Source organism: Paralichthys olivaceus, chromosome 14 (genome assembly GCF_024713975.1).
Source record: "Paralichthys olivaceus isolate ysfri-2021 chromosome 14, ASM2471397v2, whole genome shotgun sequence".
Lineage (NCBI taxonomy): Eukaryota > Metazoa > Chordata > Actinopteri > Pleuronectiformes > Paralichthyidae > Paralichthys > Paralichthys olivaceus.
Genome location: NC_091106.1, coordinates 24,243,690 through 24,262,500, shown reverse-complemented (window position 1 = coordinate 24,262,500; position 18,811 = coordinate 24,243,690). Strand labels below are relative to the sequence as shown.

The 18,811-nt window shown below is 42.7% G+C and overlaps 1 protein-coding gene across 1 annotated transcript in view; it reads left to right on the top strand.

Moving 5' to 3' along the window:
* hectd2 (HECT domain containing 2) overlaps nucleotides 1–7,860 on the top strand; it is a 23,702-nt gene extending 15,842 nt beyond the window's left edge. Inside the window, exons 17-22 of the mRNA XM_069538045.1 lie at nucleotides 564–638; nucleotides 2,252–2,339; nucleotides 2,550–2,656; nucleotides 4,954–5,069; nucleotides 5,734–5,877; nucleotides 6,042–7,860. Of these exons, the coding sequence (XP_069394146.1) occupies nucleotides 564–638; nucleotides 2,252–2,339; nucleotides 2,550–2,656; nucleotides 4,954–5,069; nucleotides 5,734–5,877; nucleotides 6,042–6,162 (651 nt within the window). The 3' untranslated portion in view covers nucleotides 6,163–7,860. The remainder of the gene's footprint in view (nucleotides 1–563; nucleotides 639–2,251; nucleotides 2,340–2,549; nucleotides 2,657–4,953; nucleotides 5,070–5,733; nucleotides 5,878–6,041) is intronic.
* Nucleotides 7,861–18,811: the final 10,951 nt, after the last annotated feature.

Genomic DNA, 18,811 nt, shown 5'->3' with positions numbered 1-18,811 from the left:
AACATGATGTGTTTTGTGTGTCTGTGTGTGTGTTGTGTGTCTGTGTGTGTTTTGTCATGGATGCAGTTTAGTTGTCGTCAGCTGTTAGATCTGTGACGGACTGACAGCTGAATCATTCTGATCAACAGAAACATACGAATATAAAACTTTACAGTTTCTGCCTCTGAGCATTGAACTCCAGACATTTACCTCAGAAGCTCAGACACAGTGTGTGATGGAGCTCGACCTCTGACCTCTGACCCCCCCCCCCCCCCCCTCTGGAACCTGCACAGGAACAAACTCCAGCAGACTTTATCGAACAAACACAGTCAGAAAACAAAGACGTTGATGTTGATGGATAAATAAAGTTAGTTCTCACTGACCTGGTGGAATGAATGATGACTTCCTGTTGCTGTAGATGTGTCAACAGTCTCTTTCTCTTTCAGTGAGTGGAAGTGATGATGTTCAGTCGTTTTCCCTCAGGACGGATCAACAGATGAAATAACTCACACGTGTTTCTGTAGAGACTGATCTCTTCTGTGTGGATGAACTGATCTTGGGTCTGATCTGTCGTGTGTCTGCAGGAGCTGGCTCATGGTTTGGCCGAGCTGCTGAGCTACGAGGGAAACGTGGAGGACGACTTCTGCCTCACCTTCCAGGTAGAGACACGATGGGGAAGTCCTGCAGGAAGTAGAACTCAGTTGGTTGAGCTGGTCTCACTCTCACAGGGATCGAACACTCAGGTTCATTTGGTGGTGAAAGGTCAAAGGTCAAGTTCACTGTGACCTCACATAGTTATGCCTGTTTTAAGAATGAATCTGTTTCCATGCCTCTGGAGGCCTCACGGTCGTGAACTAGATCCCTTGGAGGGATATTTGATCCCCTGAGGAAAGGTCATCACATGGGGGACAAACGTTCCGTTGGACAGAGGACAAACTGGTCAGAATTTGAAAGGTCAAAGGTCACTGTGAACTCACAAATCATTTGTTTTCATCATAAATGAAGAATAACGTCCTTATAGGGTCAAATGTCAGAGAACTCCTCGGTGATGTCATCGAGTTCTGCTGAAACACTTCCTGTGCTTTGACTCAGGAAGAGACTGTGAACAACACCCGTGACGAGCTGGTGGTTCACTGATAAATCATTTTGTGTCAAAACCTTTGAATTGTAGAATCGTTCATAAAAGCTGCTCCGACCCGTGAAACATGACTGAGTGTCTCTTTCCGTGACATCGGCGTGTTTTGTGGAACATGTGACACACATGTTGGGATATTCACTGGAGCAGCGGGGGTCACAAGAGGAAGAAATATTATGCAAACGTCAGGGTGAGGTGTTATTTTCAACCAGAGGCGGAGCTATAGGCTGAACGTCAGTCACACCTCAGAGCTGCACAAACCCACTGACCTGCTCTCTCTCTTTACTCACGTATACATTTCTGCAGCTCTCGCCCACGAGTTTGTTCATCACTGTGTTTCTGCTGCTCTTATTTATTCCACTTTATTTAAAACCCTTTGACTTTATTTAAATCCTCCTCCTTGATTAAACAACACGTATGAAGTCACGTTTGTCGATCTCCTCGTCTACAGCTTTAATTTCAAGACATCACCGTTGCTATGGTTACCCCTGTCGTACACTGTAGCGCCCGAAGGCTCGTTTGTGCTCAACATTAGATGCGTGTACGGAGACGGACAGACGTTCATCTGGTGTGTGTTTGTGCACGTCTCCTGAAAGTTACGAACAGACGAATTGGAGCAGTACCAGCAGAAATAGAGGGGGGGCAGTGTTGCCGATAGTTTAAGCAAAGGACACAAAGAAGAAAAGAGACAAAAGACGTCATCGCAACGTCGTCCTCTGTCGGCATGTTCGTTGTCAGACACTCTAGACTGTGCACTGCCCTCTAGTGGACGTGTTGCTAAATGCACGCGGACAGTGACGGTTTGAACTGACCTGAGATCTGAAGTCAAACCTGCATGAAGGTGAGAGTTTTCCAGAGAGCCGCTCCGTCACCTGACTGTTAGATCAGCATGTTTCCACTGCGGAGTCACGTGACCAAGGACTGAGGGTGATCGAGACGTGAAGGGTTTGAAATGTGGGGGATGGGCTGCTCATGGTTTTTAGTTCAGTATCATCTCTGAAAACATTTTCCAGGATGAGGTCAGATACATCTTCCTGTGTGTGTGTGTGTGTGTGTGTGTGTGTGTGTGTGTGTGTGTGTGTGTGTGTGTGTGTGTGTGTGTGTGGGTGTGTGTGTGTGTGGGTGTGTCTGTTGCAGGTGTTCCAGGAAGAGATGGGCGTCATCAAATCCAACAACCTGAAGCCCGGAGGAGACCGAATTCCTGTGACCAAGCAGAACAGGAAGGGTGAGTCGTCGCTGAGACGTTCGTCAGCACGTTGAGTCAAGTTTGATTTCTAATCATCGACAAATCAAAACACAACTTTCTGCCCAAAAGACCCTGAACCAACATGTCGGGAGGAAACACAGAACAACACGGGTTCTACATGGAGATGAACTGTACAGATAATGTGTGTGTGTGTGTGTGTGGGATAATAAACCTCTCTCTCTCTTTCAGAATACGTTCAGCTCTACATCGACTTCCTGTTAAATAAATCCATTTACAAACAGTTTGCTGCCTTTTACCACGGCTTCCACAGTGTGTGTGCCTCTGACGCACTCATGGTGAGTCCACTGGGTGTGTGTGTGTGTGTGTGTGTGTGTGTGTGTGTGTGTGTGTGTGGAACCAAAGACCGCACGCTATGGACGAAGCTCATGAGCTAGCTACGCAGGCGGCTGACCTGCAGGAAGTGCGGCCGCTTAAAGTAGCTTGCGATGAACGGTTGAGCCAGAAATCCTCAGTAGAACAGAACGTCTCAGCTCGAGCTCTGTGGAATATTCAGTCTACAGGGACGTGGCCTCGACTCAGATCCGAATGATTCTACAAACTATTCAGAAACGAGGTCCACATGAACATAAACATGAACATAAACATAAACATGAAGATGAAGGATCTTGACGGAGGTTTGAGCTCTAATGAGACACATTCTAGTTTCTACACGTGAATATTTATTCAATATGAAGACGAGCAGATTCGTCTCAATGTCACAGTGAACTAAAAACATCGGCTCTGATCGGACACCAGATAAAACATTCAAACTTTTAAACATTCAAACTTTTCTTCCTGTGCAGCAGAGACGGAGCTGATGATCATGAACTTAGAGAAACTGGACTTGATTTCACTGTTTGTCGTCCTCCCTCCTCAAATGTTTGCTCAGGCTGATAAAAAGCTGCGGACTCAAATCTCATCGTGTTGTTGTTAGTTGGACTTGAGGAGCCTGAAGGGCCCCGAGGGCCCCGAGCTCCCCCCCCCCCCCCCCCCCCCCATACACACAGCAGACCAATCCACAACATGCGTCCAACGATCAGTTATTATATCATCAGGGATTCTCACTCATCAGATACGATTTCATCAATTCTCTTAACTTTTATAAAGTTTCCAACAAAATTAAAAAATCTATAATCATGAAATCAAAATCTCACCAAGCGTCTCTACGTTCCTCGTCCATTTTTCAGGTTGCTATGGTGACCATCCTCTGTGCAATCAGCTGATCTCAGGTGTAAACGATTTGACAGAAGATTTAAAAAACTGAAAAAGTTAAAAAGTTTGAAAAATAAGAAAAACGAGCAGCAGCACACACACACACACACACACGCTAAAAAATACAAACATTTGAACACAAAAAGAAAGTCAGTTGTTTTGAACGTTGAACTAAATGTTGTAGATGATCTCAGACGAGCTGTTGGTTTTTCTTTGACCTCTGACCTCTGACCGTTCAGGTTTATCAGATCACAGTCACACGGGTCAAGTTCAGGGCGTGTCTGAGTTCTTCTTTATCAGCAGCATGAATGTAGGTCAGAGCTGATCTGAGCCTGAAACAAGCTGTTCACACAAGAAATAACTATTTAAATATTAACTAACTTCCTTTAACCAATAACTAACTTTATTTAATATCTAACTTTAAATAATATCTAACTTTAAATAATATATAACTTTATTTTATATCTAACTTTAAATAATATCCAACTTTCTTTAATAACTAACTTTATTTTATATCTAACTTTAAATAATATCCAACTTTATTTTATATCTAACTTTAAATAATATCCAACTTTCTTTAATAACTAACTTTCTTTAACTGTTTAGAAAAACAAGTCTACAAGTTTCTTGTCAGAACATTTTTCAGTCAGAATTTTAATTATTTCATTAAAATAAATGAAATAAAAACGTCCTCTCGCTCGTCCACTTGTCATTTGATGGGGGGGAGTGTCTCCTCGTCTGTGTTCGATCCCTCAGTCACGTCCACATGTGTGATGTGCGGACATGACGAGGCTCGTCTGTGGTTTAATTGTGGGCGTGTTTGTTTGGGGGGTGTGTGTGTGTGTGTGTGTGTGTGTGTGTGTGTAGTAACTTTCAGTTGCATCAGCTGCAGATTTTCGTTCTGAGTAAAAACATGTGGAAGTGAATGATGTAATTTCACTATTTTATAATCGTAAATAATCCCTTTCACTGCCCCCCCCCCCCAACAACGACGACTTCTCGACAGTTCAGCTGCATCACTTCCTGTTTCCTGTTTCTATTCCTGATTGTCGTTCTCACAACTCGAATCATTGTTGTTGTGTTGTGTGTTGTAGAAATGAAGCAGAAAGCCCGATGTTGTGTTTTAGTGGAACAAGAGAACATGACCTCAGATCAGTTTCATACTGTTTCCTGTTGTTTCAGCGACAGACACTCCTGTATTAACAGTAACAGTCTGTGTCATAGTCACATTTAATGTGTGTTTTCTCAGGTGTGTGTTTTCTGAGTTGTGTGTTTTCTGAGGTGTGTTTGTTGAGGTGTGTGTTTTCTGAGTTGTGTGTTTGTTGAGGTGTGTGTTTTCTGAGTTGTGTGTTTGTTGAGGTGTGTATCTTTGTCCTTGCAGCTGCTGCGGCCGGAGGAGGTGGAGATGTTGGTGTGCGGCAGCCCGGAGCTTGACATGAGCGCCCTGCAGAAAGCTGCTCAGTATGAAGGATACAGCAAGACGGACGCCACAGTTCGGTAACGCCCCCACTTGGCTACTGTCAAACAGGAAGTGCACCTGACGTGTCCTTCTTTTTACTGACAGTGATTCTGTTTCCTGCTGACGACAGTTTCCTGCTCGTTCAACATAAAATACATCGGAAACACATTCTGATGTTTCCTGTCAGTGACAAACTCAGGGTTTTTCTTTTCTCTGTGTCAAGTGAAAGTCAGTGATGACTGGTCACACACACACACACACACACACACACACACACACACACACACACACACACATCGTTCTGTCTGCAGCCTTGTCGGCCTCAGATCATGTAACTCTACACGGTGCTGACAGCTGACGACAAGCAGCTGCAGGCCTGTTACACAACCTCAGAGCTTTTGTGTGTGTGTGTGTGTGTGTGTGTGTGTGTGTGTGTGTGTGTGTGTGTGTCACAGAGGAGTGTTCTTGTCCATGAAGAAAGTCAAACGTGATCAGATCATGATTCTGTAAAACAACCCACAGGTTATGAGTCGAGCTTCGTTCTCATCACGATCCAACTTTTCATGTTTGAGTTTATCTGAGAAATGGTTTTGTTCATGATGAGCTGGTCTGTAGCGTTTGTCAGTTGTTATAAATCAGACTCAGTGATGGAGTGTTTCATTACGTGTGTGTGTGTGTGTGTGTGTGTGTGTGTTGCCCCAGGTGTTTCTGGGACGTGGTCCTGTCGTTCCCTCTCGAGCTGCAGAAGAAACTCCTGCACTTCGCCACAGGAAGTGACCGTGTTCCCGTGGGAGGAATGGCCGACCTCAACTTCAAAATCTCCAAGATCGACGTCCCGACTGACTGGTAGGTTCTGAGACACGTCGAGAGCAGAGGTGACGTCAGTTCACGGTCATGAAACAAACACGTATGTTGGGACTGATGCATCAAGAAAAACTTGTGTTGGATTGAAAACGCTGAGTCATCATGTGATTCAATGACTCATCTGTTTTCTGTCTACGTCTCGTCAGGTTGCCGATCTCTCACACCTGCTTCAATCAGATCTGTCTGCCTCCGTACAGAACGAGGAAGGAGCTGAAACACAAACTCACCATCGCCATCTCCAACGCTGAGGGCTTCGGCCTGGAGTGACACACACACACACAGACACACACACACACACACACACACACAGACACACACACAGACAGCCACACACACACACAGACACACACACAGACAGACACACACACACACACAGACACACACAAACACACACACTGGGGTCATGAGTGTGATGCAGTTGTGCGGACTCGTCAGTGTGTTATTGCCTCAAACAGAACAAACACAAACTGTCAGTCGATGAAGAAATAGAAGAAGTTTTTAATGAATCAGTAGAAAAAGTTTATCAGCCTCAGAAAAACTTTACGGGTCCAGTTGATGAAAAGTTCTGAATCCTCTGTTCTTCACAAACCTGACGTCAGGAAGTTTTTCACCTGAGTCGATATTTAACGCACTGATGTTTATGTTTGTGACTCAAGTCGATTCACTCTCAAGTTAAAAACCTTGACGAGACAGGAAGTGGAAGATGAAGGTCGGAGTTTGTTCAGTGTCAGGATGTAGTTTTGTTGACTTCCTTGTGAATAGTTGTGTTATCTGTTGTGTTGAAGTGACGGCTGCAGCAGAGCGGTTGATTGACAGCTCAGTGTTTTTTCCGACCAATGGGAGAGAGAGTCTGTTCTGTACACGTCCAATCACAAGAGAGTAAACCAGCTGACCAATCAGAGCAGACTGGGCTTTCTCTTAAAGAGACAGGAGCTAAAAACAAGAGTTAGAGACAGAGGCTGAAAAGAGGAGCAGCAGCGATGGACAGTCGGATGTTTTACATTAATAACACAAATTAAATATATTTATCCTGCGACATAAGATCTGATCTGAGTCTAGCTTACGTCGATTGGTCCAATGGCTGCTAGCTGCTAGTTAGCTACCTAGCTGGTTTGAAACAGCCACGTTTGATCGTAGTTGTTTGCGGCTCCACAACACGACTACAGCTCAGGACAGAGCTCGACGGTACGGACCAAAAAAATTCATCAAGATCAAGAAAAATGTTCAAATCAGTTAATTACAGATGAGTGAAGGGTGAAGTTTAAAACTCGTTGTGATGATTGTTGATATCGTTTAATCGTCTGTCATCAGTCGAGACCTAAGAGCCGCTAAACTCTGCTCAAACTTTCTTTTAGTTTCACGTCTCTGCTGCAGCTCAGCTCTGTCCTGCGTGAGGTTTCCATGGCGACGCAGCTGAGGTCCTAACGATGCACTTACAAAAGAAAAGTAGAAGTAACCAAGCAACAGTCAGGCAGCTCGTCCGGCTGCAGGATCCTCACTCACACCACAGTGATCTGGGTCAGTTATTCCCTGAATGAGTCTTTTCTGTGGTTGGAAGCCGTCGTCCAGAGCTGCAGGAGACAGACGCAGCTTCGCTCCAAACATCTGTTTGACAACGTCTTCAAGACACGTTCACGTCGTGTCCGACTGAAGACGAAGGAAAAAAGAGTGGGAGATGTTGGAGGAAGATAAATTCATCCGTGTTTTAATTTTAGATGTGTGTGTGTGTTCATGGGACCAAACTGTGTCGGGTTATACAGTGGACGATGAGGTCGTGATGTTTGAATTTGAAACGTGCTGACGACAGAAAACTCCTGAACTTCTCCTGTTTCTATTGTTTAACAGCTGAAACAGTCATGTTGTGTTTTCTGACATTAAGTCTTATATAACGAAGTGTATGTACAGATGTGTTTACACGTATTTGCAGTAAAGGTTGACGAGGGGTCGTTCCTCTCTGGAAGAAGATCTTCTGACTTTTTCTTTATTTGAAAACATGAACAGACTCAGACTCTCAGTTCAGTCACAGAGGAAATCAACTGTTTCTAATAAAATACCTAAATACTAAAGATGATGTTTCATTAAAAAGACAAAACTGTACAGATACAATTCAAATGAATTGATTTTATGTTTAATACAAATCAATTTGTTTTGATGTCTTTCATAATTCTGGTTCATATAAGGTCATTGTAGAAGTAGAATTTTTATTTAAGATTCTTATCAGATTTGGACTTGAACAGCGATAGGACACGGCCACATATCGCAGGTCAAAGTTCAACAAACATGAAGCCACGCTCTGATTTGCTTCATCACAGGAAGTGAATTTTATTTCCCTCCTCGCTCGTGCAGATTGGACGTGAACAAGAGTTGAAGGTTCATCACTGAAACGTTTGTGTGGCCCTGAGGTCAAACAGTTTAAACTTTAACTCTGTGAGGCCTCGTCAGCTTAATAACATTCACACGTTGATTTATTTAACATCAATACCCAGAGGTGGAGGAAGTACTCAAATGTTTAACTTAAGTAAAAGTACAACATTGACTTTTCTACTTGAACCATACTTAAATATTAAAAGTACTTACTAAGTGTCTGTTGCCATATCAACAATGTTTATCTCGACAAAAACACACAAAGTAAACAATAGAGTCTGAGAAATCAAATCTGAGCCTGTAACAAGAAGAGAAAATGATCCTAGAACCAATGTTCAAATAAATAAAACTAAATTTAAAATAAATCAAATGTTTTAAAATAGATTAAAAACAATCTACTAAAAATATATTTTTTGTGTAAATGAGACCAAAGTTAAAATATTTAAAAATGAAGTCAAAATAAGTCAAATATAAAATATAAAGACGAGACTCTGACATGATGATAATCAGCAGCGACATGATAAAAACATCTGTGAAACTTTAATTTCACTAATGAAGCTGAAAGTAAAGCAGGTTTGACACTCTCTCTCTCTCTCCCTCTCTCTCTCTCAGTGGGGAGGTGTCCTACTTTAACGCAGGGAACCAGCGACCTTATCGTTGATTAAACAAACAGAAATATTTAGGCCATGGCCAGCGGCACTTTGTCGATCAGTAATGTGCCAACAGTCTGTTCACCATTTGTTTCTTTAACGGAACAACAGACGCAGCTTTTTCATCCCATTAACATTTCTGAAAGAATCACAGAGCCGAGAGCTGGAACCAGAACCTGAAGTGTCTTTAATTCTTTCAGCTCTGAGGCCTGACACACGCACACGCACACACACACACACACACACACACACACACACACACACACACATGTTGAATGTAAATCTGTGGTAGGAGGCTTTTTTGCTGCCCCTCCCCCTCAGCCTGTGTCCCGTCTCCTGTCACAACACGAGTGTTAGAATAACTCAACAACCTCAGTTTGATCAACACTCTTTTCTCATAGAATCCAATAATAATAATTGTCTGAATTAATAATTAAAATTAATTACAATTGAAATGTTCTTTTAATGATACAATTCTGTGATGCATCACATACTAATGCATACTTTTATTTTGAAAGATCTCCTCACATTATGAACAGACATTTACTTTGAATGGATTCTGGATTCAAACAGTAAATTCGACTTTGCTTGACACACACATGTTGTTTAACACGTCTAGATCATATTACACACAGAAACCTTCACCTGGTCCAGATGTGGTCACACGTGTGTGTGTGTGTGTGTGTGTGTGTGTGGTCACATGACAAACTGAGCACAAACTATGAAACAGCAGCTGAAATAATAGAAATATAAAACCAGTGCCAGTGAAGAGAGTCAGTGAAGTCTCTGAGATGTTTCCTGTTGGTTCAGTGACGACTGACACATCAGCTCACTTTATTTCTTAATCAGATCTGACTCAGGTGTAGAATCAGATTTTCATCATTTCAATTTTACCACGATGAATCACTTCAACTGTCACAAAAGCAAATGAGGCCGACCAGCGTTTGAGTCTGTGTTCCCTGAGAGCTGCGACAGAAGAGCAGAACAAAGAATAAGAAGAAATACTGCTCCAGTTTCATTGAGTTCTCTAAAATAAAATTAAAGACAGACGAGCTGCTGCTGTTCAAGCTCCGACGTGAAGAAGTCGTCTTTGTTCAGCTCGTCTGAGGTTTGGACGAGTTTCAGACATTAACGAACCGTCCAGAGAGAGAGAGACACAGAGAGAGAGAGAGAGACAGAGAGAGAGACACACACAGAGAGAGACAGAGAGAGAGAGAGAGAGACAGAGAGAGACAGAGAGACACAGAGAGAGAGAGAGACAGAGAGACACACACAGAGAGAGACAGAGAGAGAGAGAGAGAGACAGAGAGACAGAGAGAGACAGAGAGAGAGAGAGAGACAGAGGTGTTACACAAGCAATTTTTTTAAAGCTGAGTCATTTCTCCTTCATCAGAGAGAAGACGAGGTCTCCTCCTCCATGTGTCCTCTTGTCTCAGTGAATCAGGAGGACGACTCTGACCTTGAATCACAGAACGATTTACATCCAACCTCATTTTTGTCCTGAGGGAAATTTGAATGTTGAATCTTCACTTCCTGTTGTTTTGGTTCAGGGGTGTGGAACCTCCGGCCTCTTTTACAACCAGAGACACATTTCATATATAGAGAAGAATCACAGCTGCAGGTTATACATGGAGTTATACATGGAGTTATATACCTCCACCACGACACCCTGATAAAGGACATGTCTCCTGTCAACAGGTGGACGTGTGAGTGTGATGGGACTGGAAGAATCAGCTGATCATCGTTTGACCCAGATTCCCAGTGTGGACTTGTGTCCTCGAGGTGTCTGGTGTCCTCAGCATGTTGTTTTACTGTCAGCTGTCCTCTGTCTGGAGTGATCAGGAATCTTTTCTAGATCCTGGTGTTTGAACTTGTTCGTCTTTAACTCTTTAAACCTGATGAACTCATGTAAGAAATATCACTCAACTCATGTCTGAGGCTGAAGCTGCTCAAAATTCTCCAGACGAACGTCCTCGTGGTTCAAACGTTTTATCATCGGAGGTGAAGTCTGCAGCTTCTTCTTCTATGGTTTAATGTGTCTCTACTTCCTGTGATTGGTTCAACAAAGTGTTTTCACTGTGAACCAACAGAACCAGGTTCAGTTTGATCCAGAACCAGAACTCCTCCTCTGGTCTGAGGAACGTTCACAGCTGAAGTTCAGCTTCAGACTGAACTGACGAGTCGGACTCAGAGCGACAGTGACTGAGACGTGTCACACAAACACATTAACACGACAACACAACTGCAAAAGCTTCACAATGGAAACACAACCGCAGCAGTGAAGCCAGCAGAGTCGACGCCTGACAGTTGATGCTCGTCTATTTGAGGAGGAGGGAGGAGAAACACACCGGAAGCGTTTACGTCCCATGATCCTGTTTGAGGAAACATCTCAAATAGTCAAACACCGGCTGCTTCACAGACACTCGGCTCATTTCATTGTCAACATCTGTTGTGATTGTGTTTCCATTGTGTGGTTTTTACAGTTGTGTCACTTCCTCTCAGACTCTCGCTCTCTGGCCGGTGTCGATTTTCCGGGTCACTCTCTGTTTTCGCTCTGATCAAACAGACACTTGGTGTTTGTCCAAACGGACGAGACGTTCCTCCGCTGATATGCTGCTAATGTTGGTTTGTTTACTCGTCCACCAGCTGAGAGGACGTCCAATGACAAATGACATTAAAATAAATAAACTTTAGCAGTGGAGGAAATCTGTAGCACTGAGGATGGAGGTCAAAGTTCACCTACAAGACGATGAAGAAGAAAAGATGTTTAAAGTCGGTGCAGAGTCACGACACTGAACGTGTTCGTGTTCATGTGTTGAGCTGAGAAATGTTCTCGTTGTTGTTTGTTTGTTTGCATCGATGTCTCAACATCGTAGAGAAAGACTTTTCCGAGACGCTCAGAGGTGGAGACGTCTTAAGTAAGTGAGACGTTGAGACAAAAAGGAAACAATGAAATGTTATGTTGTAACTACTTCTTTATGAAGTCACTTTATAAAGAAGTAGTTGCAACATAATAATTCCTATATTTCAGTCGGGTCCTCGAGTTGATCTCTGTGACACACACAAAACCAATGTCGACATTTTATTACTTTAACAGGTCACTTCATCCTTCACTTAAACCAGACATGACCTTCAGCATGTATCCTTCCATGTGTCCTAGATTCCTCATAGGACACATGGACATTCCTTGCTGGTCTCTCGACCCTTTAACCTCGACCAAAATATCCTGTGACCCACAGACACACATGATCACAGCCCAGGTTCACAGTGTCTTCTTGACTGTGTCGTTGGAGAATCCCAGTTTAAACCATTATATAATATATATATATATATATATATATATAATATTTATATGTATAAAGTTCCTACGTGTATAAAGTTCCTACGTGTGGTCCGTCCTCAGGTGGACATTGCAGCAGATGAAAGGAGCTCAGGTCACTGGTTTAATTTCCACTCTGTTAATCTTTCTTCTGTGATCTGTGCCACAGTCAACATGAGAAGAGTTTTAAACTTTGCATAACTCCTCAGATGTTTATTTGCTTTGTGTATTTGCAGGATTTGGAGTTTAACCAACACAAAGACAAAACCACTAAAACACAGTTTAGAGAGTTCCTGCTTGTTCTCACATTTCTCTGGATGATGTAACACCTGATGTCTCCGCCTGTCTGTCACATTTCAACATTACGACACAAAGCAGTTTCTGTTTGATGTTTCACAGCAGATAGACAGGACGTGATGGTCCGACGGTCAAATCAGGAGAGACTGTGATTTCTGCTGGACGACCCCATGTCCTCGCCACAGATCTCACATCTAAACTCACTGATCAATGTCTCCAGCACGTCAAACATCTACATCAAATCTGTCAGGAGAAACCTTCTTGGACCATGATGCATCTCTCTACAGGTGGAGAAACATCAAGTCCGAGTTGAGTCAGTGTTCCACCAACTCTTAACACAGATGAGAGACAGGAAATAAAGACCATGACAGCTTCCTGAAGTGAAGGCAAATGATCCTGATCGCTATAAACATGGGGAGAGACGTCATGATTGACAGCTGGAGCTGACTCTCGATCGGGTTACTGCACAGTCTCAAGATGGCAGCTTCATTTCTGGACAGTGGGGGGAAGTGGAGACACGTCGGCCATCTTTTTTTATTCTCTGGGAACGACACAGCAAAGTGTCTCAAACTAGATCCAGAGGCCCGAGAACAGAGCCCTGGGGAACCCCGGGGACATTTCCTGTGAAATTACCACACACGATCATTCTTCAGGTAAAACACAAACCAGGAGAGATTTAAAGAACAGAACGGACAAAGCTGTGAGCAGTGGACGTACAGAGTGACCCCACGAACATCCGGTGCACACGAGCCAATCACAGTCCAGACTGATTTCAGTGTTCATGGAAAAGTTGCATCAGGAGACTCGTTTGACTCAAGTTTGACTCATGTAAAAATGTATTTTAATATTGTCGTGATGAAAAACCCGTCGGTTCGATTCCAGAGAAGAGACGTTGACGTGACTCAGATCGTCAGAATGTGGTGACTTGTGTGTTTCTGTGTTGTGTCACTTTGAATCACAGGATGAGCTAAATACAGACGATATGAAACATCTGCAACTTTCTGCAAAAAATGTCCCTGACCCCACTGTGCAGCGCCCCCTTCAGGTCACAGCAGGTTGAGGCTCTCATCGGAAAGATCTAAAACTTGAATCTTCTTTCGCTGATGCAGTTTCCTCGTTAATAATTGATGGCCGATTACAAACGAGTATTTAAAACATGCAGGTTGGATTGTGATCGGTTCTGAACTCATTTTGAATTAAGTGTCATTTACCAGAGACGTTCGTCAGGTTTGGTCAAAGAGGAAGAAAAGAGAAATTACAAACAAACAATCGTGATCCTGTCTTTAACTTTGTCATTTTCAAATATAAATCAAATATTCTCATATTTCGATGTGTCTGCATTCACTCAAACTAATTTAGGGACATAACAAATTCCATGATTTATGTATTCAACAATATAACAATTGTATTATTGACCGACTTTATTTATGTCGCAATATTCTTAAAGTTACAAAATGTTAAAGTGGAAAGAAAAAGGAAATAATGTGAAACATGTCAAACTATTTGTTTTGTTTCATTTCAACAAGTGATTTGATAAAGTTTTGTGTTTTAAGACACTTAACATGTTTCCTGTCTGATCTCAATATTTTCTATATGTTAGTTTTATTTTTATATGGGATTGATTTACCAACATGTGAGTGTTTGAGTCTCAGGATGTTTTTGTCTCAGTGACGTTCATTTGTTTCAGTGTGAGATGATCAATGTTGTTCAGCTGTGAACCTCAGAGAAGATTGAGTCACAATCATGTCGATCACAATCACCTGTGTGAGTGTGTGTGAGTGTGTGTGTGTGTGTGTGTGTGTGTGAGTGTGTGTGTGTGTGTGTGTGTGTGTGTGTGAGTGTGTGTGTGTGTGTGTGAGTGTGTGTGTGTGTGAGTCTATATATTGTGTGGTTCTGCTGTGTCGAGCTGATGAAGCAGTTGTTGGTTCTGTGTGTTCTGTGTGATTCTTGTGTTCAGTTGATTTTTGATTCAGTGAAAGTTGTGTATTTTATTTGTGTGTTCATGCTCTGTCACCAACTCACAAACAGACAGAAACAAGTTTTAAGTGTCAAAAGTTCTGTCTGTCCCTGAACTAACGTTTCACATCTTTCACTGACCTCATGATATTTGTCAGGTTGAGGAAAGTAAATAGAAAAGAAGACTTTTAGTTTTGTGACTGAGGCCAGTGTCGACACTGTGTCCATCAACACAAGTCAACACGCAGCTGATTGTCATGTGTTTAACACTGTGAATAAAGAAACAACAAATGTTGTGTCCTGATCACTTTTAGTTTCACAGTCTGAACCTCATCATTTAAAGTTTTCATGTATTAATTCAAGTTGTGGAAGAAGAGTGTGTTTTTAAATTTAAAACTGTTTTTGTGTCGCAGACGTTGAAGTATTTTATTTTCAGTCAATAAACATGAGTGTCAGAGTTTCACTCTGTTGAGTAAATGATAACAAGGAAATATGTCAACGATACAGCAGCTTTTATTTCTGGACCCCACTGAACAAACCGTGTGTGTTACAGTTCCCATAATGCAGTGCTGTTGGACTCGAGCCCAGAGAGTTCATGACACATCAGCCAATCAGCTTCGTCCCTCTGCATTAACACACACACACACACACACACACACACACACACACACACACACACACACACACACACACACACACACACACACACTTGTCTCTGTCTGTCTCTGTCTCTTAATGTTTTCTTTTTAAAAACTTCTCCCTCAAACTTTAAAAGTCTTTTATTTTGAATCAGTTTCATCATGTGACTCTAAATCGTTTCGACTTTAATCTTCTGACACATCATCTCTCTCTCTCTCCTCCCCCTCTCGTCACCTCACTCGCCCTCTCTCGGTTGTTTGGCGAGCGGCCACATGCTCCAGAGTCGAGATCACATGTTGTCACACATGTTCCATCTGTCTCACGTCTACCTGTCGGACGCGTCCCACCTCCGTCCCTCGTCCACAGTGAAGACCTTCTCAAACCCGTTCTGTTTGAATTGATCTGGATTTACAAACTGACCATGAGTGGGGGGGTTCTGATAGTGTCGCTGCAGCCTCATGAACGTTCACAGACTTGAAGAGGTTTTGAAAACACTTTATCAGCTGTTCTCCGGGGGCCCCTCTCAGCTCGGGGCCCCTCCCTGATCTTCACACTGTGTGCAGACCTGATGACCTCACAGGTACGAAGTCAGAAGACGCCTCTGATCCCTCCCACCTTTTCTCTGCTGCCTTTGACCCCTGACCCCTGACCCCTGTCAGGCAGCTCTGCTCCAAATAAACTGGGCTGTATTACTCACTTGGACTGTGTGTGTGTTTGTGTGTGTGTGTGTGTGTGTGTGTGTGTGTGTGTGTTGTGCAGCTTGTTAGGAGATGGTAATATGTGTGTGTGTGTGTTTGATGAGGTCTCTTTGTGCACTAACACAGACTCTGTGTTGTTCAGATTCACGTGGACTCTGATTCCGTTCAGTCACTGCTCATCACAGCAGACACAACAAGACCCGTCCACACACACACACACACACACACACACACACACACACACACACAGCGCTGCCCCTCCACACTCTACACGTGCACGACTCGCCCTAATGGAGGCTTTAATGATTTGGTTTTGTGTTCGTCCAGCGTTTGGTCCAGTTTGGCCTCTTTTTCTGTCTCTAAAAGCATTTTCCTCTTTTGTGTTCTTGTAATAAAAAAAGAAAACTAATAGTACATCTCTGGAGCGTGAGAGGAGGCGTTCACAAGTCACCATTTGTCTTTTAAAAATAAATGTGTGTCTCACAGGCCTTAAGAAAATCCCATTAATACAGTTTTTACTGGGACAAATCCACAGCCCTTATTTTGTAGAATGTTTAAAAAGCTGATTGTCCTCTAACAGGACGCTCTGATCACCACAGACCATAGAGAAATACTGTAAAAATACAAATGACTGTGTGTGAAGCATCATTTCACCTCAGTTTCATACTTTATTTTCAATTTCATCCAAATTATTTTGACATCTATGAAGAATCTTTTTTCGTCCGTTCACGAACACCCTCTGTCCTTCATCTCCTCTTTCTTCATCTCCTGCTCTGTGCTTCTTCTCTTTCTTTACTAACCCTGTATTCCTTTTTTCTTTAAGTGAGTTTGAGTTCAGTCAAAGATTTTCAGGTGATTTATTTTCAGCCTGTGGATTTGAGACAAATGGACAATCAACAAACGACTCAACGACTCAAAAGTGGAATATTTTTTTTACCATATTTAGAGGAGTGATATTTAGGGTTCGGGTCTGAAGGCTCGTGTGGTTGTGTTTTGGTGTAGATCCAAATAAAACAGGTTTTATAAGGAGACGGTATGAGCTCGATATTCTCCTGCAGTACTATGAGGAATACTACCTGAGACAACAAGTTTCATCATGAGGACAATAAACAAATATGATTTACAACAGAATGAATCAGGAAGAATAAACTTCTGATCATGGAAGGATCAATGATTCTTCATGTGAATGTAAATGAGAAATCACCTTCCTGACTCTCTGAGCTCAGTCTGATTCAAACAAGGTCGAGCTGAGGTCACGACCCGAAAGACTCCTTCTCTCATTATGTTTCCCCCTCTTCACTCTCCCTCTCTCTGTCATCCTTCACCTCCCTCCTCTTCCCCTCCTCCCCCTCTCCTGCTGATCACGCTCTCATGGCGTGGAGCAGGCGTGGCGGCGGTGAGCAAGGCATCACATTTCAGCTGCAGTCTGCAGCGGTAAACCTCACAGAGCTGCAGCGGCAGCTCGACAGGAATAGTTGCTCTTCACACTGAAGCGTGACCACAGCGGACAGCGCTTCACACTCAGATGGTTTCACACTGTTTGCACTCGAAGACGTTCACAAACGTTTTACTGAGAATAACTGAGAGTTGAGTGTCCAGCTGAGGTGAAGGAGTCAGAGACACCGTCTCAGAGACTGCATGTCTGGCAGAGACCCAGAAGAGACGATTTATAGACGACAAGAAATGTAATTTATCTTTTACAGAACATAAGAATAAAGTGTGAGAGAGTAAAAGAGTCTAAAGTCTTTGTTGTCATTGTGCGAGATAATATATGAAACTCTGAGTTGAGTTATGCTTCTGATGCAACACATGACACAAACTGATCAAACTGAATATTTTCTGTTTCTTAAAGCAACGTCCGACCTTTGACCTCCACAGCTTTGAGTCATCACAGGACGTCAGCACATTAAATTCTGCTCCAGAGATGAATGTACAGTATCAGCTCGTGAGCTGAAGCCTCTCCATCAATCAAACAGAATCATCATCTCAGTGAATCACAATCACACAACAAACTTGTTTTAAGTTAGCATCGGCTCGACTGACTGAAAACACTGTGGAAATGCAGATGCTAAGAGGAGCTAGTCCAGGGTGCGTCTGAACTGAGAAAGACATTCGGTTGTGGATTCAGGCCCTGGGAGCGGCCTACAGGGGGAGCTGTGCTCGGGTTGGATTGATTTCATGTGCAGTTTATGTTCTGTACGACATCCGGTTGCAGAACACGAAACACACTTTCATGCACATGAGGTGCACAGAGAGAGCTGGTAAAAACTTTATGGATGTTTTGGCGGCCCACAGGGATCCGTCCCAGGCCCCATAGAGCTGATTTATGTTCCTCTGCCATGAGACCACACCTGTACATGACACACACATTCACAGCTGTTGCTCTATAAAACATGCTTCAGTTAATGAGCACGTGAAGAACAGTCCAGAGCTTTCCATGTTTATCATCATACAACATGTCGACAGGACAGAACTGACGAGATGTTCAGTGAGTTCGTTTTTATTACGATTCTCAAACAGGTCAGGAGATAGAGTCAGGACGTGTCACTGATGAAACTGTGAGTGAGAGAAGTTAACATGGAGGAGAATCTAAATATGGCTGCTCTTTGTTCTGTAGCAGGTGGCACTGAAGACTGAACGTGATGAAAGACATTTAAAAAACACAATCAATAAACCTCTTTGATCGTCTTTATATACGATGATGGTCTTTATATATGATGATGGTCTTTATATACGATGGTCTTTATATATGATGATGGTCTTTATATACGATGATGGTCTTTATATATGATGGTCTTTATATATGATGATGGTCTTTATATACGATGATGGTCTTTATATATGATGGTCTTTATATATGATGGTCTTTATATACGATGATGGTCTTTATATATGATGATGGTCTTTATATACGATGATGATCTTTATATACGATGATGGTCTTTATATATGATGGTCTTTATATATGATGATGGTCTTTATATACGATGATG